General features: G+C 52.3%; 1 protein-coding gene and 1 pseudogene across 2 annotated transcripts; one reads left to right on the top strand and one right to left on the bottom strand.

Moving 5' to 3' along the window:
* Nucleotides 1-120: 120 nt before the first annotated feature.
* Nucleotides 121-23,382, top strand: Numbl (NUMB like endocytic adaptor protein). Of its 2 annotated transcripts, none has more exons than XM_052168356.1 (10): nucleotides 121-448; nucleotides 4,167-4,251; nucleotides 6,856-6,995; nucleotides 8,514-8,588; nucleotides 8,680-8,754; nucleotides 10,176-10,316; nucleotides 14,910-15,099; nucleotides 17,242-17,547; nucleotides 20,143-20,265; nucleotides 21,975-23,382. In XM_052168356.1, the coding sequence occupies exons 3-10, from the start codon at nucleotides 6,870-6,872 to the stop codon at nucleotides 22,622-22,624; spliced, it is 1,686 nt and encodes a 561-aa protein (XP_052024316.1). In that variant the 5' UTR covers nucleotides 121-448; nucleotides 4,167-4,251; nucleotides 6,856-6,869; the 3' UTR covers nucleotides 22,625-23,382. The 2 variants fall into 2 exon arrangements, with proteins under 2 accessions (XP_052024316.1, XP_052024308.1); XM_052168348.1 differs by lacking the exon at nucleotides 121-448 and adding an exon at nucleotides 683-900.
* On the bottom strand, nucleotides 13,029-13,687 carry LOC127685060 (60S ribosomal protein L14-like; annotated as a pseudogene).
* Nucleotides 23,383-24,050: the final 668 nt, after the last annotated feature.

The following is a 24,050-nucleotide window of genomic DNA, read 5'->3' as shown; positions in this document are numbered from 1 at the left end:
CTCCTCCGCCCCCCCCCATGCTGACCACCTGCTCCAAGGGCTGTGGCAGCTGAGAAGTACCCTCCTATCACATACTCGCCCCCCACCCCCGGCTTCAAGCTCCCTCCTGTTCCCGACAACCTCGTCTTTGCTAATGGGCCCTACTGCCCCTACCAGCTGCTTTGCCAAACCTTCAGGACAGGGGTAGGGGTGCAACTGAGTCCAGAATTAGGACCTGGACTAACCCAATGCCCTCTTCTGGCAAACAAGAGGGATCTCCCTCCAGAACTCCAGGGTCTGTTTCTTTTCCTTCCCCTCCTCTCCCCTCCCCTCGCCTGCAAAAAGTGCCTCGTCACCGCTTCTGCCCGCCCCCGCCGGGCTGGGAGAACCGTGGGGTTAAGCAAGATTTGAGGACGTCGAGGCGCCTCCCAGAGCAATTCTTCAGAAGCAGAAACATAGGGGATCTGAGGTCAGGGGTTATGGAAGCAAACAGAACCTGCGCCTTAACCAGAGAGGCACTCCTATAGGGACGCGTGCAGGTTCCCGCAAGGCCAGACTACGGGGCGGGGTGGGGCGGTCTTTGCTCGGGAGGAGAGCGGGTAGTGTTTGTATGGGGCGTGGTCTGCAGGAGGGCGGGGTTAGTTTTGCATATACAGCAGGCGGTGGGCCAATGGGCGGGGTCGGGGCGGGGCGCCGAGGGAGGGATGCTCCCCCGCCCCCGGAACGGAATCCTCCCGGGAGCCGAGCTGGCTCGCGCGTTTGCATCCCGCACCAGCAGCCGGCCCCGGGCCCGGCCCGCGTCAGACCGAGCCGCCGCCACCACAGCAGCAGCAGCAGCAGCACTCGGGGAACCGGGCCCAACCGGGGCCGCGGGAGGCGGGGGCGCCCGGGCCCTGGATGTCCCGCAGCGCGGCGGCCAGCGTGAGAAGGGCGGGCTCGGGGGGCTCGGGCCGGGGGCGGCGCCGCTGCTGATGTGGCGAAGGGTGGGAGGCGGCAGCAGCGCCCGGATGGAGAGAAGATGCCAAGGCTGGAAAGGGTGGTCCTGGGTGGGGGTCCGGGAACAGGTTCCTGGCAATCTCAAACCTGCCAGACTGGGGTCTGGGCCAGCACAGGCCATCTCTGCGAAGGCCCTGAAAATAGGGATCCTGGAATACGGATTCCCCCCAGATCATGGACAGGGCTACATAAATTCTAGGTACAACTCCCTGGGCAAGGTTTGGCGTTCAGGGTCTGGGACACAGTTCCCTTTATCAAGCTAAGGCCTTAACTGAGCCGATTCCAGACAAAATCAGTACTCTTCCCCGGCCAGAGGCATTCTTTGAGCACAACACCCCCCTGGGCGATGTCGTGAAGATGAGATCCCTGGATAGAGCTGCCAAGGCTAAGGCTCTGGGGGGATGGGGGGCGGTTTCCAAGTACTGTCTACTCCCAGGGGTCCTGGATCCAGCCTGTCCCCCCAAGCCCTTGGGCGGTGTCCCAGGCAAATCCCCTTCTCAGAACAAGGTCCCTGTGTCTGAAACTCCACCCCAGCGTGAATAAAATAAGGAGAATTTCAGGCATTCCCCTACCCCACCTCCACCCCATGCTTAGTCAGGGGTCTCAAGACATTGGTCTCCTAGGCCACCCCTTTTGTCCCTAGGGCTGCTCAGTGTCTATGAGAGGCCCCACCCGGAGACAATGCTCAGCCATCCCTTGCCCCCCAGACTCCAGGATTCAGCCTGGGCTGGGGGCGGCTCCCCAGAGAAGGGTGGAAACCTGTCTGCGGCCTCTGGTGACCAACGGCTTTGTGTGTGTCTGTGTGTGTGTGTGTGTGTGTATGTGTGTGTGTGCAAGGATTGGGAATGTGGCTAGAAGTGTGACCTAGTGTTTGTGTGACTGTATCTGTGTGTGTGTGCATTTGCATTACATCTGGCATGGAGGAGGTATCCTGCGTTGTCTGCCTGCATGCTTGTGGTTGGACGTGGTGGTATCTGTGGTGTGTGTGTGTGTGTGTGTGTGTGTGTGAGAGAGAGAGAGAGAGAGAGAGAGAGAGAGGCCGTGGATGTGATGACAGCCGTTTACTGTGCAGATTCCTGTACTTTTTAAACTGTTTAGATGATAACGTGTGTCTTTTGTGAGACCCTATATGTATGTACCTTGGTATATGTCAACATCTGTGTTGGGTTTGAGGTTGTACTTCTGTGTGGATGACTGAAAATGTGGGTGGAGCTGTGACTGTGTAAGTCAAATTGTGACTGTGACTCTGGCCATGTGTGACACAATGTTGTGCTTATGTCTGATTTTGTACTGCGTTTGGGGCAACTCTGGGTGTGCGACTGCCATTGTATTTGAAGTCACATCGTGCCTGTGAGACTGGGCCTGTGGGATGGCCGTGTGTATGACGGTGGTTGGGTGTCCCTTGCCACATCGGTGTGTATATGTGACTAGGGTTGCATAAGTGACTGTCCACATAGCCGTGTGACACCGAGTGTGCACTACAGCCTCCTGTGTGTGCTTTGAGTTGTGAATCTGACTTCTTGTCTGAAACTCTCATCTATTATAAAGGGTTAATTGTGTGGGACTCAAGCTATGGATGTTGCCTGGGTGCTAGGGGTGTGTTTGGATCTGGCTTCTATTTCCTCTGTGTGTATGTGTGACCCACTTGTCTGTTACCCTGGGTGACTCCATGCAGGTGTCCTAGACTGTGAAAGTGTGTGTGCGTATGTGTGTGTCTGTGTGATCCGGTGATGTCATGACTGTGCACATGGCCATGTCCAGGACCGTGTTTTCCTCTATAAATGGTATAATTCTGTAAATGCCATTCCGGTTATGTGTACACCCAACTGTGCACTTGCAGTATGGAGAACTGAACGGTGTGTCTTAAGTTTCTGTGTGCGAGATTTCGAGGACTAGTGGGGCTGTGACTGTGTATATCTGTCCACGTGCTGGAGTGATTGATTATGTGTGGCCACATTCTTGTCTACGTGACGTGAATCCTCATGGAGACTGTTTGTCTGTGATAGGGTGACGTGGTCGTGCTGTGTGGGGGACACCAACATGACAGATGGCCAGGCACCGTGGGCACTGATGCTGAGTGACTGCATACACAACTGTTTTTGGAATGTATGTGACTGTCTGAGGGTAGCCGTCCCTCCTCCTCTCCCCTCCCCCCCCCCCTCTTTGGCTGCTCATATGCTATGCCTTTAAAGCCCCAGCTGTGGCCATCAGCATCTATACTGCATAACTCTGTGTGTGTGTGTGTGTGTGTGTGTGTGTGTGTGTGTGTGTACATACGAGAGCAGCTATCACAGAGGACTGTGTAATGGATATAATGGTCAAATGTGTGTCAGTCACTAGTATTATGTGATGCTGAAAGTGTGGCATCGAAAAAGGTGTGTTGGTGTGACCGCTACTGTCTGAGCTTGAGTGGACAGTTTTCTCCAGCTGGGATGGGAGGTGGGGGTGCTTATTAAGACCAGTGTGCCTCAGTCCAGGAAGACAGGGAGACATGCAGATGAGAGTGTGTCACTGTGTGACCCACCGCATGTATGGGTGACCAAATAGGTGACCACTCTGGATGTGTTTCTACTGCTGGCTGCCTGAGGAGACACAGCTGTCATGAAGTATCTAGTTGGACATGTGTCACCCCTGTGTGTGTGACAGGCCTAAGTCATTGTGCATAGTTAAGAAAACAGTGAACAGTGTCAGCTGTTGGTATGTGTAGGTGTGTAAGGAGGGCTGGGACGCACCACAAGCATGTGGACAAATGGCCATTGTAGAACTGCGTGGACATGAACACGAGGCCAAATATGCAGCGGCAGTTGTGCCTTGTGATCTGAGGTACATGGCTGTCAGGATGAAGTGTGCTGAACTGTGAGCAAGGGCCAAGAGAACCGTAGGATGTCAGGTGTGTACGGCGGTATGTTTGTGTATAATCCTGGACATGACACCAGAGGGCAAAGTCACTCACTTTACATTATCGCCTTGAGTGTTGAGGGCCCCTGATCAGTGTCCCCCAGCACACCTACTCCTTCCCAGGCCCTTAAAACCAGGTGGCTGGTTTCCCTAGTAACAGTTGCTATGACTACCAGGGTTCCTACTAGGGAGCCTGAGATGGAGGGGGTTGGCTAAGGTCCAAGATGGGGGTTGCATAGGGGACCGAATCCCCCACCCCTACAAACTTCTCATCATCCCACTCCCTCGAGCAGGGCGGACCCAGGAGACCTGACCGGCATTTGTCCCCAGCCCCCTGTGGGGCCTCGGGGCCCCCTGAAACCTTCAGGACGGAGTCAGGTGAGTGACCAGCTTGACAGAGGACAGAGACTGCATGGCACATGGGTCACGGTCATTACTAGTGTGACCGGAGGAACTGCCAAGCCCTGCCACACAGGCTTCCTTCCATCCTTGGTGACTGTCAAGGCCCCCCTCAGTCACAGATACACATTCTGAACTCTCACCTACAGACACCAACAGTCTTCAGGACACAGAGGTTGTGTACAGGTCAAACTCTTACAGATACACACCCACACAGAGCTCTACATCCATAGATTGGCAGCTCGGCCTGCACACACAGATGCTCTCCACATGCCTGTCAGAATGCATTGTCAAGCATCCTTCCAGGCGCGTTAAGTAGCTGCTTATTCTCACACTAACACAGAGACACTTGCTCGTGTGCACATATCTAGAGACCCTCCCAGATTCACACAGGCAACCACTGGCCCTCACTCCACACCCATTCTTATATACACACCCGAGAGATGTACTTGGCCAGAGACAATGGTGCAGCCCTATAATCCCAGCACTTAGGAGGCTGAGGCATGAGGATCGTGAGTTCAAGTCCAACCTTAGCTACATAGCAAGTTTGCAGCCAACAGGGAACCACATGAGACCCATCTTTAAAGCTATGAGATGTTGTTTCTTGCCAGTAATCCTAACAGCCAGGAGGCAGAGGTAGGCACAACTCTCTTGTGTTTGTTATCAGCCTGGTCTACATCGTGACTTCTAAGTCAGCCAGAGATACATAGCAAGATGCTGTTTTGAAAAAGAAGAAGAGGAGGAAGAAGAGAGGAAGAGGAGGAATCAAAAGAAATACCCATATACCAGTATGCATAGATTCACAGGGTCAGACAACAGTGCGTCCCTTATCCCAGGCTGGCTTTGAACTCTGCTACCAAAGGATGGCCTTGAACTCTTGTGTCCACCTCTCCCATGTGGTCAAACTGCAGGCACACACCACCATGCCTCACTTAGGTAGTGCTGGAGATGGAGCTCAGAGCTTACTGCATGTTAGGCAAACACTTGATCACTATGACTTCAGTCCTGACAGCTACACCGGTAGACAGACAGCCTCACACAGCACCCAAGAACCCCAAAAGAGCTACACTTCTGCATAAGTCTCACAAACAGGGCTGAGCACATGGGCAGACAACAGCCACTCCGTCAGAAGTCACACTGAGGACTGTGGTCTCGGTCCAGCTACACAATGCTTAGACACAGCATTGCTTTGCAGACATACTCCAGCCCAGAGAATGACCTGGGATGGTCCTGCTTTTGGTTTTAAATGAGTGAGTTTATTAAATATAGAGAGAGGCCAGACGGTGGTGGTGCATGCCTTTGATCTCACTGCTTGGGAGGCAGAAGCAGGCAAATCTCTGAGTTCAAGGTCAGACTGGTGAGTGAGTTCCAGGACAGCCAGGGCTATACAGGGAAACCCTGTCTTGAAAAACCAACCCCCCCACCAAAAACAAAACGAAAAGTGCATATATATATATACACACACACATACATACATACATACATACATACATGGGTGTGTATATACATATGTATTATAAAATAAAAGTTAAACATCCATCAGGCATAACTAGAGTGGCCCAATTGAGAAAGAGAGATGGAGAGATGGCTCAGTGGTTAAGAGCACTGACTGCTCTTCAGAAGGTCCTGAGTTCAATTCCCAGCAACCACATGGTGGCTCACAACCATCCGTAATGGGGTCTGACGCCCTCTTCTGGTATGTCTGAAGACAGCTGCAGTGTACCCACATATAATAATAAATAAATCTTTTTAAAAAAAAAAGAAAAAGCTACCCACATACAGACTCATTAACAGCTGCCCTCTTGGACATGGGATCATCTTATGGTTCCGTCCTAGAGAGCAGCCATGAGGGACAAGAGTCATGCCCTCTCATAGACACACTGTGTATAGAAAACAGTCTTAGGTACACCTGTGCAGTCAGAACATGCTCCCACAGACGTGATACTACGGAGGCGCAGCGTGCACCAGTGCGTACGCATGGCCACTCAGACACGAAAGGCAAAACCCTCCAGATTCATATCACAGATAACCGCAGCGCACAGACACATGAACGATCCTTCCTGTAAGGGTTCTTCAGACAGCCTCCCCTCACTCCACCCCTGCAGCCTTGATTCATCTGGACTTCGCAGTCAGAGGCCTGTGCATATGTTACATTCTCTCTGCCTCTCTCTGTCTCTGTCCCCCTCTCCTATTCTTGGAGTTGGACGCTAGGCTGGCACTCTGCCACCAGGGAAGAAGCTACCTTCTTCCCCGACCCTCATACCCTCAACACCCATGACCTTATGACCCTGGACCCCCACACCCTTAATCTCCAGATCTTTGTTGTTCTTCCCAGTCATTCCCTGGAGCCCTAAAGCCCATGGCCGATGCATCCTGCCAGCCCGCCCCTGTCTCCGTGCCCCTTGCCCGACATGACTCTGCAGCTCTGAGTGCACAACTCCGGAACACTGTACATAATCAATACCCACCCCAGTACCTGTTCATCTAGCAGATCCTTAATGCTATAACCTCACCCCACCCCACCCCGCCTCCATACCTTCTGACCTCCATCTTTGATCCATACCCCCTATCCTATGTCACCAGACGGGGCGGGCACCATGAACAAGTTACGGCAGAGTCTGCGGCGGAGGAAGCCAGCCTACGTGCCCGAGGCGTCGCGCCCACACCAGTGGCAGGCAGATGAAGATGCGGTACGCAAGGGCACGTGCAGCTTCCCTGTTCGGGTGAGTTCGTGGGGCGGGCAGTAGACGGCATCACTTGGTCCCAGGCACAGGGCTAAACGGTGATAAGAGCTGTACTTTGGGGCTGTGAGCTGTGTGTGCTGTGACCTCCAGACCGTCCATCGTTGCTACTAAAACACCTCTACGGTGACACGGCAGAACACACCCTACTCACTTTTGTGGGATTGGACCCTGAGGCCCCGCGTGCAGGCAAGCACCTTAACCACTGAGCTACACCCCCTACCCCACAGCCCTCTTGTATTTGAGGCTCTCTCTCCCTCATCATTAAGTTATCCAGGATGGCCTTGAACTTCCTCCGTAGCTCCGGCCGCCTGAACTCAAGCTCCTCCTCTCTGATCAGCACTCCTAGTGCTTCTGTCTTATACCAGAAAAATATTACTTGGGATCTTGTAATATATCTTGAGGGGTAGAGTACTGTCTCCCAATTCTTCAAGAGCTCACAGATAGCCTGCACTAGAAGGTCATAAAAAATTGGCAGTGTTTGCAAACGCTCTGTTCCTGTCAGCTGACATCACATCCATTCTTCCGGGAAAGACAGTTGGATGCTGGGCCTGAGGCGAGGGATTCAGCCCTTCTCATCTTAGAGAGGAACGCTAGGGTCCTCAACCAGGTTTTCTCTTCCTTGGAAGTGGACCCAAAATGTGAGGGGTTCTTGTAACAGGCACTGGTAGGTAGTGCTGGTGAAAGTGTGCAAAGTGCCAGCTAATAAGAGGGCATCTGTTAAGTGGGAAGGTCTTATCACTTTGGTACAGCAAGTCTGGGGGTTTGGTTTACCAGGACATACTTGCCTAGAATCCCCCAGTGAGGGGCTGGGGGCATGGCTCAGTGATAGAGCCTCTGCCTAGAATCCCCCAGTGAGGGGCTGTGGGCGTGGCTCAGTGGTAGAGCCCTGCCTATAATCCCCCATTAAGGCTGAGGATGTGAGTTAGTGGCTGCGTGCTTGTCTACCTGTGTAAGGCCCTGGTTCCATCCCCAGTATGAGGAGAGGATGAGGAAACAACCAACAACTTAAAATTGCTAGTCTCACTGGAAATTCTGGAGAGTCATTGCACCTGCACGCTGATGTGTGTGTCTGTGTGTGTGTGTCTGGGTGTGTCTGTGTGTCTTTTTATGTGTGCACACTAGGGCTTAAACCATGGGCCTTGTGCATGCTAGGCAAGCAGTCACCACTGAGCTACATTTCCAGTTCTGGCCTGTGCTCTTTTGAACTGATGTCAGGGTAAGTTAGAACAGTTTGTGGCCTACATCACGTCTGCAGGGACGCAGAAACATGCTGGCCCTCAGAAGGCCAAGGGCGATGTGTGAAGGGTCAGCGATGCAGACAGGACGCAGCTCTCGTCCGTTTTTCTCAGCTGTGTGTCTGGGCTGGGAACAGGATCGTTCCTTCTGTGAGGAGGTGCAGAGGCAATGACTGGCTGAGAACCGTGGCCGCAAGAGTGGGGGCTGGCCCGCGATGCAGGCGGTGGCTGATTACTGTGTCTCCCGCTTCCTCCCCCCAAGTACCTGGGCCACGTGGAAGTGGAGGAGTCCCGGGGGATGCACGTTTGTGAAGATGCCGTGAAGAAGCTGAAGGCGGTGAGTGAGGGGCTGGATCGAGGGAGTGGGCAAGAGGCGTCTGAAGGAGCCAGTCCTCATCAGACCCCTCTGTTCCCTGCCCCCACCCCAGATGGGCCGGAAGTCCGTGAAGTCTGTCCTGTGGGTGTCAGCTGATGGTCTCCGAGTGGTAGATGACAAGACCAAGGTAGGAGGCCTGTGTGCGGGGTGGAGGAGGACTTCCCACCGCCGCCCGCCGCGGGATGTTCCTCCCAAGGGGCCTCTCTAGACTCGGCCATGTGTGCCTGCATCGGTTCGGCTGGCTGCACAGTCCTAATTCAGGAATGAGGGCTATGGTTATTTGCAAGAGAGTGGGTGGGGTGAGTGCAGGGACTGGAGCAGCCACCTCAGCGCCAATCCCAGCCACCCCCTCACCAGCTGGGAAACCCTGGGCGCAATTTAACCCCTCTGGGCTCCTATAGCCTCATCTTTAAAATAAAAAAAAAGGCCCTATCATCAAATCAGAAAGTCTGTGTGTATGGAGTGTTTAAAATGGGCCTGCAAGGATTGTGCAGTGGTGAAAGCAGGCGTGAGGAAGTGAGCTCAGAGTCCCAGAACCCAGTGTCCCACCCGGAAGTCCTGCCTCAGAAGACAGAGACATTATCTCCAGAGCAAGCCGGCTAGCAAGACTAGCCACATCAGCGAGCTCTGGGTTTGATTGAGAGACCCTGTCTCAATGAATGAAGAGTGCCTGAGGGTGATTACCAGTTTCAGCCTTGACCCTTTCGGATGCAGGTACTCACACACACACACACACACACACACACTGGAGGTGGTGGCACACGCCTGTAATCCCAGCACTTGGGAGGCAGAGGCAGGCAGATTTCAGCTTTCGAGGCCAGCCTGGTCTACAGAGTGAGTTCCTGCCTGCAGGGCTACACAGAGAAACCCTGTCTGGGGGGAGGGGGATAAACAACAACAAAAAAGAAAAACAAAAAAAGGCCATACCTCCTAATAGTACCACTCCCTATTGGCCAGGTATTCAAACACCGGAGTCTGTGGGGGCCGTTCCTATTCACACTACAACATTCTCCGCCCTATTCTGTGTTTAGACAAGATCCCTGGGATCCAGGGTCTGGGTCTTTTTCTAACGCAGGGGAGTGAGGCCACTATTAGCCAGGCCTTGTGCGTGCTAGGCAAACAGCGCTATCACTGATAGGCCCTGGGTGTCTGCTCCCCTTTGCCTTCCCTGACTCTAGTCACTAACAGACACACCTCCCTGACATTGCCCTGTGTGTGCTGTGCTGTGGGCATTCAGTTGCCTTTGTGCAGGTCATCCTTTGCCTGAGCGCTGCCTCCTGCCCTCCTCCTGAAGAAATCCCTGCATGGCTGGGCTGAGTGTCACTTCCTGGGTCCTGCAAGCTCTCGAGTCTCCTTAGAGCCTGCTGTGTCTCTAGGCCGTGTCTTCCATCTCGGATGGCTCCAAGGGACGGAATCACAACCCTGGGGCAGGCTGGCCTATGGCTATCTCCATGACAACTGGGTCCACATTTGACTCAGGATGAGATTGTGTCTTGACTGTAGGCAGGAGAGATGGTTTTCACTGCCTGCCTCCTCAACCCTTCCTAGGACCTGCTGGTAGACCAGACCATCGAGAAGGTCTCCTTCTGTGCCCCTGACCGCAACCTGGACAAGGCTTTCTCCTACATATGCCGGGACGGCACCACACGCCGCTGGATCTGCCACTGCTTCCTGGCCCTCAAGGACTCTGTGAGTACCCCAAGCAGCCGGGGTTCTCATCCCCCATCAGCATGCCCTTGGGGCAAGTCCTGGGCCTCTCTGTACCTGATCTTCTCATCTTGTCTTAGTTTGGGTTTCATCGCCGTGAAGAGACACCATGATCAAGGCAACTCTTATAAAGGATAACATTTAATTGGGGATGGCTCACAGTTTCAGAGATTCAGTCGAGTACCACCATTGTGGGAAGCATGCAGCATGCAGGCAAACAAGGTGCTGAGAGTTCTACATCTTGATCTGAAGGCAGTCAGGAAACTGTCTTTTCGGCAGGCAGTCAGGAGGGGCTTGAGCACAGGACCTCAAAGCCTACCCCCACAGTGATGCACTTCCTCCAGCAAGGCCACACCCCATGCCTCTCCCCATGGGCCAAGCTTATGTAAACCACAACACATGTCAAGAAGGGAGTGTCTGCAGGTTATCGGGGTACCTTTGATGCCAGAACTCTGGAGGCTGAGACAGGTGGACCCTAAAGGACAAAACAGCTAGGTGGTGGTGGTGCACACCTTTAATCTTAGCGCTTGGGAGGCAGAGGCAGGCAGGTCTCTGAGTTCAAGGCTAGCCTGGTCTACAGAGTGAGTTCCAGGAGAGCAAGGGCTACATAGAGAAACCCTGTTTCAAAACACAGGCACACACACAGAGATGACAAAACAAAACAACAACAAAAACCAAAGAAGGAAATTCAAATAGTCTCTAATGTAGAGGATTTCTGGGACGTGAGTAGGTCAGTACAGGCACATCAAACACCAAGAAAATAATATCAGTGATCATCACCCTCTTACCAGTATTAATAGTGTGTGTGGGCGTGTGTGCACTTGCAGGCCCGATTGTATGTATGTGCACCCTGTGCCGCAGATACTGTAGAGGCCAGAAGAGGGCGTCAGATCCCTGGGGCTGGAGTCACAGACGACTGAGAGTTGCCTGATGTGGGTGCTGGGAACTGAACAAGGGTCCTGAGCAGCCGGGCGTGGTGGCGCACGCCTGTAATCCCAGCACTCTGGGAGGCAGAGGCAGGTGGATTTCTGAGTTCGAGGCCAACCTGGTCTACAGAGTGAGTTCCAGGACAGCCAGGGCTATACAGAGAAACCCTGTCTCAAAAAACCAAAAAAGAAAGGAGGGGGGTGCAGGCAGACAGTGCTCTTAACCACTGAGCCATCTCACTAGCCCGTGGCCTCAAACTTTTGGTCCTCTTGTGTGCGTGCTAAAATTTAGGATTATAGAAAGCATTCATTCCCAAGCTGAGCAGCTCCGAGTTTTAGCCTATGCATCAGCCCTCCCTGTGGGTGTTTTAAGAATTTGAGGAAGGCCTAGCTGTAAATCCTGGTTCCAGAGTCTCTCATTCCATTATACCTCATAGGTATTGATACATCGGGAGATTGGCTAGGTCAGTCTCACTCCCACCCAGGCTATCAGAGCCTCTCCGTAAATCCTTCAGGCATGGATGTCAGAGACCTGAAGGCTCTAAGCAAGAAAATGAGGGTGGAGGGAAGGGCCCGGACACGGTGTTCTGTGTGGCCATTCGGACGTGGTCTTGACATCGGCCTTTTAGGGCATGGTCTTGATACCACCTGGCCTGGCTCTCGTGCACCTGTGAGCCCAGCAAGCCACAGAGGTCTTTCAGGTTAAGGGGATGGATGGACCCAGCCTTCACTTCCCAGGAGGACTGAGAAGTTTTGGAAGAGCACATGGGGTGAGAAATTCACGGTGCCTATTTTGGGAAACTATGCTGGCTGCCCATAGTTGGTGGTGTGGATTCAGTGTCCAGCCACCTGGCTATGTGGGATGTTGGGCACAGTGACATCTCTGGATTCATTGTGATCACACACACAGCCAAGTTTTCAACATACCCCCACAGTCCCCGCCTCCCAACGTGGTTGTATGAAAAAAAATATTTTTTTTCTGCTTGTCAATTAATTTGGCACTTTTAGTTGGCTTGAGGACAGGCAGCTGGGCCTCATCAGGGGCACAGGCTGTAACCTTCAGTTTTGATAACATTTCTCTGTTCTCTTCCTCATTGCCTTGATACGGGTCTCTCACTGAACCAGAAGCTTGGCGATTTGGCTGGCTACTAAGCAAGTCTTCAGAGCCTCCCTGTCTCCCCGCCTCGGTGTTGGGATTAGAGGGGCCGCGCCTGGCTTTTTACGTGGGTAGTGGTATTCAAACTCAGGTCCTCAGCGTCTGTAGAACATGCCCCAGTAGAACATGTAGAACTTGCTTTTAAGTTTTTCCTTTCTTAAATTTGTTTTTATTTTATGGGTGTGGCTATTTTTGCCTGTGTGCACATCTTTGCCACATGTGCATGCTATGCCTGCAGAATCCAGAAGAGGGCACCAGATCCCTGGAACTGAAATTATAGACAGTTGTGAGCCATGGGTGCCAGGAATGGAACCCAGGTCCTGTGCAAGAGCAGCCACTCTTAACCAGCCCTGCTTTTGAGTGTTTTGTTTTTGTTTTTGTTTTTGATGGAATTCTACCTGTTGGTGGGAAATACAATTATTTGTACAAGTGTCAGTCACACTGTTGTAATTGTCATGGTGCTGGTGTAGCAGGGTCAGTTTGACTCGGGCTGTACTCTAAGTACTAACGCCTGGGGAGAGTTTATGGAGCTGATCTGTTTGCATTCCCACAAGTCTTCTGCCATCCGCTTGGCCACAAGCTTAGAGTCCACGCATGAGATTTACCGCCGTGTCAAAAAGAACCTTTATTCTTGGGATAGCCTCGTGCCTTCTTGCCAGCTGCCTTTGGAGCAGTGCTCCCTGGGCTGGGGTCTTCTGACCTTGTAACTGTTAGCAGGAGGCACTGCCTTCAGGTCTGCAGCCTTCTGCACGGGAGCTTTCCGGGCTGCCTGGTCCTGTGGCCTTTTTCAATGGATGGGACTTCAGCTTTAGCAGGCACTGCTGCCGCCACCACAGCGACAGCCTTAGCAACAGCTGCTTTTGTGTGAGACGCTTTCGGAATAGCAGCTCTTTGAAGTGTCTTTCCTTCAGTCTCGATTATTCTGCTCCTCATTTTCTTTGCCTTCATGGCTTTGGTCGTTTCGACGTCTGCCATCTTGGGTCTCCTTCCTCTGGCACTGGTTTCCTGGCTGCACGTGTTGCACTGATATCTGCCTCCTCCCAAGCTTTCTGTGCATGCTTCTGGTGGGCACTGTGTGAGAACTTGAGGGTGAAGTCCGCGGGCTGCATGCATCTGAAAGGTGTGGCCTGTCTCCTCACCCGAGTGGAGGGTCCAGCCACTAACACCCTGTTCTGATCAGTAATGTCTACAATTGCGCTCAGCTTTCCAGGATGGGGCCTAAAGGAGACATAGGCCGCCCAGCCAACCTCCACAAAATACCTGAACATCATGTTGGTGGGATTCAGTGAGAAGCCTGCTTTTGAGCTTTAAATAGTCTCATGTAGCTCAGGCTGGCCTCAAACACGCTACAGAGCTGAAGATAGCCTTGAACAAATGTTGGGCATAAAGCACCAGATCCATCAGATTTTTAAAATATTATGAATTTCTTAGAACTTCTTCAGCTTAAGTTTTTGATTTTTTCAAAACGCCAAACACATAAAATGAATCCCTTTGAATTGTACAGTGAAGATGGGTGTGGTTCAAAGTAAGAGACTTGGGGCTATAAGACCACACCCCGAGCTATATAGTGACTTTCAGGTCACTCTGGGCTACCTATTAAGACCCCCTCTTTCTAGATATATCTATAGAAAGACATAGATAGACTTTATAGAGAGATGAAGCATATAAATGTAGATATAGAGACATTTTATATGCGGATAGATTTTTGGATTTGATTTTTGTTTGCTCATTGGTTTAGACAGGGTCCTCATTACATAGAACAAGCTGGCCTTCAACTCAGAGATTCACCTGCCTCTGCATCCCGTGCTGGTATTAAAGGCATTCACCACGCCCAGCAGTTTATTTTCAAGGTTGGCTGTTCTACCTCCTTCAGAATTCCATGTGAATTTCCAAATCAGCCTTTCCGTCTCTGCAAAGACACCGTTGGGTTTTGATGAAGATTTTACTAATTGCAGGTTACTCTGGGGAATGTTACTGACTTACCCATATTAAGGTCTTCTGGTCTAGGAACACAGGGTATCTTTCTATAGGTGCTTTTTAGTTTCTTTTTAGCAATGTTTTGTATTTCCAGCCTAGGTATGTTGTACCTCTGGTTATATTTTGTGGTGTGTGTGTGTGTCTGTGTGTGTGTGTCTGTGTGTGTGTACAAATGCTTGTAAAGGCTAAGGGTCAGCATGGGAGATCTTACCCCTTTCTCTCCTCTCTCTCTCTCTCTCTCTCTCTCTCTCTCTCTCTCTCTCTCTCTCTCTCTCTCTGTCTGTCTGTCTCTGGTCTGGCTTTTGATTTCTTTTGTTTTGTTTGTTGAGACAAGGTCTCACAATGCAGCCCAGGCTCTCCTGAACTAGCTCTGTAGCCCAGGCTGGTCTCATCCACCTGCCTCTCAGGCGTTCAGCTGGAGTCCCCCTGGCTGTAGACATCCAGCCTGCGGGAGGCGCACATGTCTCCTCCGCCCATGTCTGGGCAACATTTCTAACCCGGCCGCCTCTCCTGCAGGGTGAGAGGCTGAGCCACGCTGTGGGCTGTGCGTTCGCTGCCTGCCTGGAGAGGAAGCAGCGACGGGAGAAGGAGTGCGGAGTCACCGCCGCCTTCGACGCCAGTCGCACCAGCTTTGCCCGCGAGGGCTCCTTCCGCCTGTCGGGGGGCGGGCGGCCTGCGGAGCGCGAGGCTGGGGACAAGAAGAAAGGTGGGTGTCGCGCGCCAACAGGGGGCGCACATGTGCATCTAGGGATCCCTACAGAGGAGCTGTAGTTAGGGCGCAGTGGGCAAGGTTGGTAACGTTTGCAGAGCAAATCTCAATTTTAGGAATTCTCGGAACCGCATTCTGCAGGCAGACGGGGGAGGGGTGGCTAGGTGGGGGTGGGGAGCGCTTACCAAAACACATTCTGTTGTCTAAGTCAGGGAGCAGCTGATGTGTTGGCCGAAGCCCTTAACCCTAGCACTCAGAGGCAGAGGCAGGTGGAACTCTGTGAGTTTGAGACCAGCCTGATCTACAGAGTGAGTTCCAGGACAGCCAGTGCTACATGGTGGGACCCTGTCTCATAAACAAAAAATAGGGTCTTCTTGTAGCCGCTATCTCTTGGAGATCTCCAGGTTCAAATTCCAACACACACACACACACACACACACACACAGACACACATTGGCTCACTGCCATCTCTATCTCCAGTCCCAGGGTATCCAATACCCTTTTCTGGCCTCCCAGGACACTGCACACACATGGTGCACAGGCAAAACATCCGCACATAAAATAAAATTTAAAAAAAGATAAAAAAATTTAAAAAGGCATGAAGAGTGTTGTCATGCCACAGTTGTTGCCGCGTGCCTCTGGATTTACGAAGGGAACTGAATGCAAGAGCTGTTCTGGTTTCCGGAGAGAGCACTTCACTGTTTGCACCGCCAGAGGGGAGTTTACAGTGAGGTCAGCCTTGCCGATTCTCACACTCGGCGGCCTGCTGCACCATCTTTCATGATTAGCACACCTAGCCTGCCAGCAGAGCCTGTCACACACGCAGAACTCAATTCTGCCTTCACAGATCTTTCAGGGGGGAGGAGTCCAGGGTCATAGGAGCCCAGAGAGGGCAGGGGACTTCTTGAAGTAGTCACACAGCACTGAGATGGGAAGGAGGTCGTTTCCTGTTTCCAGCCTTCCCCAGGATGCCGCCATGGCTGCAGGCCAGGCCTGTTACCTCATGCTGGAAGATGGAAAAGAAGTCTCTGGGGTAACTGGGGTACCAGGCTGCCGCTGTGGTGAGGCTCTGGTTGGAAGGCAGGCAGTGTGTATTTGTGGGAGGAAAGATAACCTGCTCTTAAAAAGCCTGCATTTTGAAGTGTAGAGTCTCAAGGCTTTGCAGAGGGCAGGGGACAGCCCCAGGGTGGAGGGGACCCAGGCTGAGGGGTTAGAACGAACTGGAAAGATTTGGAAAGGATAAAGTGAACCAAGTCAAATCTAGCATCACTGGTCACAGCTGGGACAAGAGAGAGGCACAGGGAGGAAGACATCCTTGAGGTAGACAGAATAGCAGAGAACAGAAAATGAGAGGCACAAGAGACAGACAGAGCAGACCACCGCGTCAGTAAGGCCTCACGGCCTTCATATCTGTAAACTGTGACAGTCCTGGCCACAGGAATGGTTGTCTGAGTCGGACAAGTTAGCGCTTGCACAGCTCCAGGGCCTTGTCGTGTAGACGCTCATGTGCCGAGTGAATTATTAGGAGACAGTGGCCAGGAGGGAGCGAGAGCAGCCGAGATGGAGCTGGATAGAAAGCTAGAGATGGAGGCCAGGCTAGAGACCGATTCCCCAGTAGCCTCCAGAGGAAGTGGTCTTGGCTTGATGGGAATCATGACCTTTTCAGGGCCGTGACCATCCCGTTTTGAGGACGGGATGTGTGGTGTGACAAGGTAGCACTGGGGCGTGACTGAGGGCCAGGTGGGGCCGAACTGTAGTTTACTGGTACTTCTGTAGAATCCCCCAGTGAGGGGCTGGGGGCGTGGCTCAGTGGTAGAACCCCTGCCTAGAATCCTCCAGGGAGGGGCTGGGGTGTGGCTCAGTGGTAGAGCCCCTGCCTAGAATCCCCAGTGAGGGGCTGGGGTGTGGCTCAGTGGTAGAACCCCTGCCTAGAATCCTCCAGGGAGGGGCTGGGGGCGTAGCTCAGTGTTAAAGTACTTCCTTAGAATCTACCAGTCTGGGTCTGGGTTGGAGACCGCTCAGCTAGTATACGCAATAATACCCTGGGTTCCGTCCCAGCACTATAAACCCAAGGCCTGTTAGGCCTGGTTTCAATGCCTTAATTAAGGAAACTAGCAAATGTGTCCCTTGTGTCTTTAGCCGAAGCAGCAGCTGCTCCTGCTGTGGCTCCCGGCCCTGCCCAGCCTGGGCACGTCTCTCCCACACCGGCCACCACATCCCCTGGAGAGAAGGGAGAGGCGGGCACCCCAGTGGCTGCAGGCACCACGGCTGCTGCCATTCCCCGGCGCCACGCGCCTCTGGAGCAGCTGGTCCGCCAGGGCTCCTTTCGTGGGTTTCCCGCCCTCAGCCAGAAGAACTCGCCTTTCAAACGTCAGCTGAGCCTACGGTTGAATGAACTGCCATCAACACTGCAGCGCCGTACGGACTTCCAGGTGAAGGGCACAGGTGAGCCCTGGGGTCAGCAGGAAGGAGCCTCAAAACCAGCCAGCACCATCTGATGGGGACTAGGGATCGAGGAGAGATGATATACACCGATTGATTAGCACTGTCTGCCAGGGACAAACGGTTAAACATGTGGAACATCTGATCATTAACACTGTCGGCCTTGAGCAATGGAGAGAAAAGTGCTAGCACAAATTATGATTGATTAGTCATGCCTGCTATGGGAAAAGGATGGAAATATAGTACAGTCGAGATCAGCTAATAATGTCTGCTGTTATTAAGGGAAGCGGGCGAGGTGGCACACGTTTTATCTGCCTCAGGCAGGCAAGTCTACCATGGGCAAGGGAAAGGTGGCTCAACAGTTAAGAGCACAGGGTCCTCTTCCAGAGGTCCTGAGTTCAAGTCTCAGCAACTGCCCGGTGGCTCGCAACCATCTGTAGTGTGATCTGGTGCCCCCTTCTGGCATGCAGGTGTACATGCAGATAGAATACTCGTGTACATGAAAGAAGCAGCATGGATTTTTTTTTTTTTGCCCGGGTTGAAAGCACCATCTTTGAGTGTTCTTCCCAAACATTTGATTGGTAGATCTATTGCATGTATCAAATGAATGTTAGAAGCTCTAGCTCAGGAAAAGAGAAGATCAGAATCGATTAATAATGCCTTGGTCAGGGAGAGTAGGAGGATAGCATACATCATATTATCCTGATCTGTGCTATGGACAGAGATCCTATGGAGTGCGGTAGTGGGCTACACAATTAATCAGCAAAGGTCCAGGCAGCAAGGAAGCTGCCGTATGTTCTGTGTTTGCCTAAAGGAGGCTTCCAGAATTTGAACAGTGGAATTTCAAGATCTGTCCAAATAATAGGCACAGTAAGCAAAGAACACAATGGAGGTGATGTGGTGGAGAACATTGTGTTTGATTATTAATGTCTGTCATGGGCCAGGGGGGAAAAAGAGATGCCAACTGTTGTATTCTAAAAGCAAAGTATAGCCGGTCAGTGGTGGCGCACGCCTGTAATCCCAGCACTTGGGAGGCAAAGGCAGGCGGATTTCTGAGTTCGAGGCCAGCCTGGTCTACAGAGTGAGTTCCAGGACAGCCAGAGCTACACAGAGAAACCCTGTCTCGGGAAAAATAAAGAATAAAAAAATATAAATAAAACATATATATATAAATATATATATATAAATATAAATAAAAAAAAACTTGAAAGCGAAGTATGCTGGTACATACCAGTATTCCAGCACCCCAAAGGCAGAAGGGTCATGAGTTCAAGGCCAGCCTGCACTGCCTAGCAAGATCATGTCTGTGAAAGAAATGTGTGCTGTGTGTGCTGTGGCCCAGGGAGATGAAAGATTTGGTAGAATTCCACGCTGTTGCCTTAGGGAAACAGACAAGATGGCTGGCTGTGCAGAGGTCTTGATCCCCTGACCCTTGCTACTGCTCCCACTCGTCACATGTGGGACCCCTGGCTCCCGTGGCTGTGGAGATGGGCGTGGGAGGGTGTCGATTCATTTCCCCCGGGCTGAGACAGTGCGTACTGGGAATGATGCATACCCCTTGTCCGGCAGCACGCCCTGACTGTCATATACCTCCACATGGGCTGTCCGCGCACAACCTGACATCAGACACACGCGAGTTGTCATGCGTGTGCTTGAGATGGCTCCCCAAGCTCAGTCTCCACAGCCAGTTGCACACTCACTGGAGAATGAATGGCCACACAGAAAATCCACATTCTGTCATCCACGCCACAGACCGGAAGTTACACACTCAGAGTTACATGTGTGCAGAAATCGTGTGCACTCTGACGTTACACATACACCAGAGTATGTACTCACAAATCACGGGCCCAGATTTACACACTTAAACCGCCAGACTTAGCTTCACACAAACCTAGAAACTCCCCACATGCAGGTTCACACAAGCATGTATCTGCATTGTGTAGGTAGACTCTGAGGGACACCTCACACCTGAACCTCGGTCACACCCTCAGACCCTGTCCTGCCCATTTATGATAACTGTGTGTGTCCACGCAGCTCCCATAGACATTGACGAGAAGCTACATATGTCGCCGCCATCTGCGGCTTGTCTGAATGGTGTCTTTGGTCCTTCAATGCTCTTCCGAGAACCATGCCTGTTCTAGGTCTCCTGTCTTGCTGCATAATTTCATCTCCACGGCGATGATACCTGTGTTAGACCAGGCCAGGGGAGGTGGCCAGGGGCCCATTCCTCCACCACAAAGCAGGATATGTGATCCCCGGCCGGGGAGCGTCCATTGCTTCAGGTTCATGCCCTGCTGTGCATGTGGTAGAACACACTGTTTAGTCAGTGCACATTGTCAGTAGTTCTCAGAGTCTCTTCTGCCTGGAGTCACTTAGATCTCCAGATCCTGGTTTGGGATTCCTGTGACCTTCAGTTATCAGATGCCACATACTGGCTTTTACCGTTACACTTGTCTCACACACATCCATGTGCACAATTGTTTTAGTGACCTAGTGACCTACAAACCTCTGGGAAACATCGTGTCCTGAAGACCCAGAGTAAAGGCAGGATTGCAGCAAAGCCTTCTTGCTCACCTCTGCCGTTCTGTGACCTCACAGTGCCTGAGATGGAGCCTCCTGGTACCGGTGACAGCGACGGCATCAATGCTCTGTGCACACAGATCAGCTCATCTTTCGCCAGTGCGGGGGCGCCAGCGTCAGGACCGCCGTCTGCCACAACAGGTAAGCCCTTCCACTGAGCAGTCACTCTCCACTGGCTCTCTTGCATTGCTTTGCCCGTGAAAGGCCATCTTAGAAATTGTAGGAATCTGGGATGGTCCAGGGTTAGAACCTTTGACCTGTGGACTGTCTCAGAGCTGTGGGACCGCTTTAGAACCACTGTATTGCCTTAGGACTGTGGGGTCCATGGAGAATTAGAAATCATCTTACAGCTTATTGTAGATCTAGAAGTCACTTTAGAACAACAGACTCAGAGCTGCGAGACCACCCCAGACAGATCAGCCTAGAAACCCCGATTGCTTCCATGCTGACAGATCATTTTACAGCCACGGGATTGCCTCAGAGCAATTTAAGAGCAACAGGTCACCTGAGAGCCACAAATTTCTCCAACAACTGGAGTTTCTCAAAATTTTAAACATTAAAAATGTGACCCTTCCCCACCCCCCATGGCTCTGCAGTTAAGAGCATTGACTGCTCTTCTAGAGGTCCTGAGTTCAATTTCCAGCAACCACATGGTGGCTCACAACCATCTGTAATGGGATCTGATGCCCTCTGCTGGTGGGTCTGAAGACAGCGACAGTGTACTCACATACATGAAATAAATAAATAAATCTTTAAAAAAAAAAAAGGGTAACCCCAGAACCTTAGCACAGTACAAACAAGGCAGTAGGATCGCCCTGTGTTAGGGTAGTGCAGTTTGGGGAAGACATGTGCTGTCATAGAATCTTAACCCTAGAATTGAGGCTAGAGAGATGGCTCAGCAGCTAAGTACACTGCCTATTCTTCCAGAGGACCTGGGTTCAAGTCCCAGCACCCATATGACAGCTTATAACTGTCTTTAACTTTAGTTCCAGGTAATTCAACACCCTCACATATATGCAGGAAAAAAAAACACCAATGCATATAAAATAAATTTTCTTTTTAAAAGAAATACTAGCCGGGCAGTGGTGGCGCACGCCTTTAATCCCAGCACTTGGGAGGCAGAGGCAGGCGGATTTCTGAGTTCGAGGCCAGCCTGGTCTACAAAGTGAGTTCTAGGACAGCCAGAAAAACCCTGTCTCAAAAAACCAAATAAATAAGCCGGGTGGTGGTGGTGCATGCCTTTAATCCCAACACTCTGGGAGGCAGAGACAGGCGGATTTCTGAGTTTGAGGCCAGCCTGGTCTACCAAGTGAGTTCCAGGACAGCCAGGGTTACACAGAGAAACCCTATCTTGGAAGGAAGGAAGGAAGGAAGGAAGGAAGGAAGGAAGGAAGGAAGGAAGGAAGGAAGGAAGAAAGGAAGAAAGAAAGAAAGAAAGAAAGAAAGAAAGAAGAAAGAAAGAAAGAAAGAAAGAAAGAAAGAAACAAAGAAAGAAAGAAAGAAAGGGAAAGAAAATGAATAAATAAATAAATAAATAAAAAGATTGGAAAAGAAATACTAGAATTAAGGTGCTATTTAGAATTTTTAACATCAGACACAGCACTGGCCGGCCAGTGAGAGGCGTCAAGCACTGATCGGTTACGCGTCCATCCAGGGCTGTCTAAGCTCAGAACTGTATGCTCTCCCACTGCACACCTGTTAGGAGTCAGGTCATCTGCCCAAGGTCAGGACAGTGGCGGAAAACTGGGATTCAGAGACGGTCTCCTCGTAGAACCTGGGGTCTGACCACCAGGTCACCCTGATTCCTAGCCCGGGATTCTCCATGGCAACCTGTACTACCCTCTTTCCAGGGACTTCTGCCTGGGGCGAGCCCTCCGCACCCGCTGCAGCTGCCTTCCAGCCTGGGCACAAGCGGACACCTTCAGAGGCTGAGCGATGGTTGGAGGAAGTATCCCAGGTGGCCAAGGCCCAGCAGCAACAGCAGCAACAGCAGCAGCAGCAACAACAAGCCACCTCCGTGCCACCGATGCCCACCATGGCCCCCACCCTTCAACCCTTCTCCGCCCCAGTGGGGCCCTTTGACACTGCAGCTGCCCAGGTGGCTGTGTTCCTGCCACCCACGCACATGCAGCCTCCGTTTGTGCCGGCCTACCCGGGCCTGGGTTATCCACCCATGCCCCGGGTGCCTGTGGTGGGCATCACACCTTCACAGATGGTGGCCAACGCCTTCTGCTCAGCTGCCCAGCTCCAGCCCCAACCTGCCACACTGCTTGGAAAAGCCGGGGCCTTCCCCCCACCTGCTGCACCCAGTGCCCCCGGGGGCCAGGCCCGCCCCCGCCCCAATGGGGCCCCCTGGCCCCCAGAGCCAGCGCCTGCCCCTGCCCCTGAGTTGGACCCCTTTGAGGCCCAGTGGGCAGCGTTAGAAGGAAAACCCGCTGTGGAGAAACCCTCCAACCCCTTCTCTGGTGACTTGCAGAAGACCTTTGAGATTGAACTGTAGCCCGGATTGCCCTGCCCCCGCTCCATCAGCCCCAGGTGTACCATGCTCAGACGGGGAGGCCCAGCCTCTTCCCTAGAGTCGTTCCCTGAGCTGAGCTGCGCCCCTCACCGCCCCCTCTAAGCCCTTCTCTCCACCACCCCTCAACAAACCACTACAGAACCAATTTTGTGATGCCTAGGTTTTGCCAAGATGGAATTCAGGGATGGACCCAGCCTGACTAAGGGAACCATTTCACTGCCGGACTTAGGCTGGTGACGCCCCTTCCCCAGCCCCAGACATGGAATGCCCTCAGTTCAAGCTACTACCCCGCTTCTGTTGTGCCCTTCCACCTTCCAGTGTTGGGCAGGATGGAGGACGGATGGCCACTTAGGGGCACTCCTGGGTCCGCCTCAAGCCAGGTCCATCCTCTCCTGGCCCCATACACACAGCACAAGCTAAGGGCTTCCTCTCTGCCCACGCCGTGTTCACTGCCAGTGCTGTGCTTGCCCCGCCCCCGCCCCGATTCGGGGGCGTGTCTTCCAGAGGGCCAAGGTCTCACGGGGTGGGGCCCGGATTGGCAGCCCAGGAGAGGGTGGGGGGGGAGGGTGAAGACGCTCTGTTACCTCATGTCGGTGCCCGCTGGGGAGTGGTCCCAGGAGAAGAGGAAGGGGGTGCCTGGCGGGTACTTTTCTATCTTTTATTTCCAGATTTTTTTTGTATCTAAACTTGCAGATTTGTATTATACAAGGACAGCCAATAAAGGAAGACTATAATGGTGACCGCTGGGAAATCAAAGTGTGTGTGAGAGAGAGAGAGCCCTGTTGTGGAGCCTCCCCCACTGTATCGCCATCCCTTCTGTGGTCCCAGAGCTGGGGATCTGGAAACACAGAGATTCCGGCCGGTCTCAGCTGCCATAAACTGAGGCCAGCCTGTCCCCTTTGTCGCTTTAAACCTGACCTCATGCCAGGCGGTGGTGGCACACACCTGTAATTCCAGCACTCTGGGAGGCAGAGGCAGGTGGATTTGTGATTTCTGAGGCCAGCCTGGTCTACAGAGTGAGTTCCAGGACAGCCAGGGCTACACAGAGAAACCCTGTCTCGAAAAAACCAAATCCAAAAAAACAAAAACAAAAAACCTGACCTCATGAGTCATGGTTTGGTGATCCGTGTCTATCGTGTGGATGGTAGAGGGAGCCCGGAATTAATCATCACTTTCTTAATTATGAACAGACTTTGAACCAAGGAATCAGAAAGGGCCATTGTGAGCTATTGCTAATTGGTCTGAGATCAACATTCCAAGTGGTTCATTGTAACATATCTTGGACCACACTAGGAAAAGCCTGCCCGTCGCTCTTTCCAAACCTCGGGCCAAAGTTTCCCTGGCAGTTCCTGGGTGTGTTTTGTTTTTCATTTGTTTGTTTTGAGAGACAAAGCGTATGTGTCCCAGG

The sequence above is a fragment of the Apodemus sylvaticus genome, chromosome 1, assembly GCF_947179515.1.
Source record: "Apodemus sylvaticus chromosome 1, mApoSyl1.1, whole genome shotgun sequence".
Classification (NCBI taxonomy): Eukaryota; Metazoa; Chordata; class Mammalia; order Rodentia; family Muridae; genus Apodemus; species Apodemus sylvaticus.
This window is presented reverse-complemented; position numbering and strand designations above follow the sequence as displayed.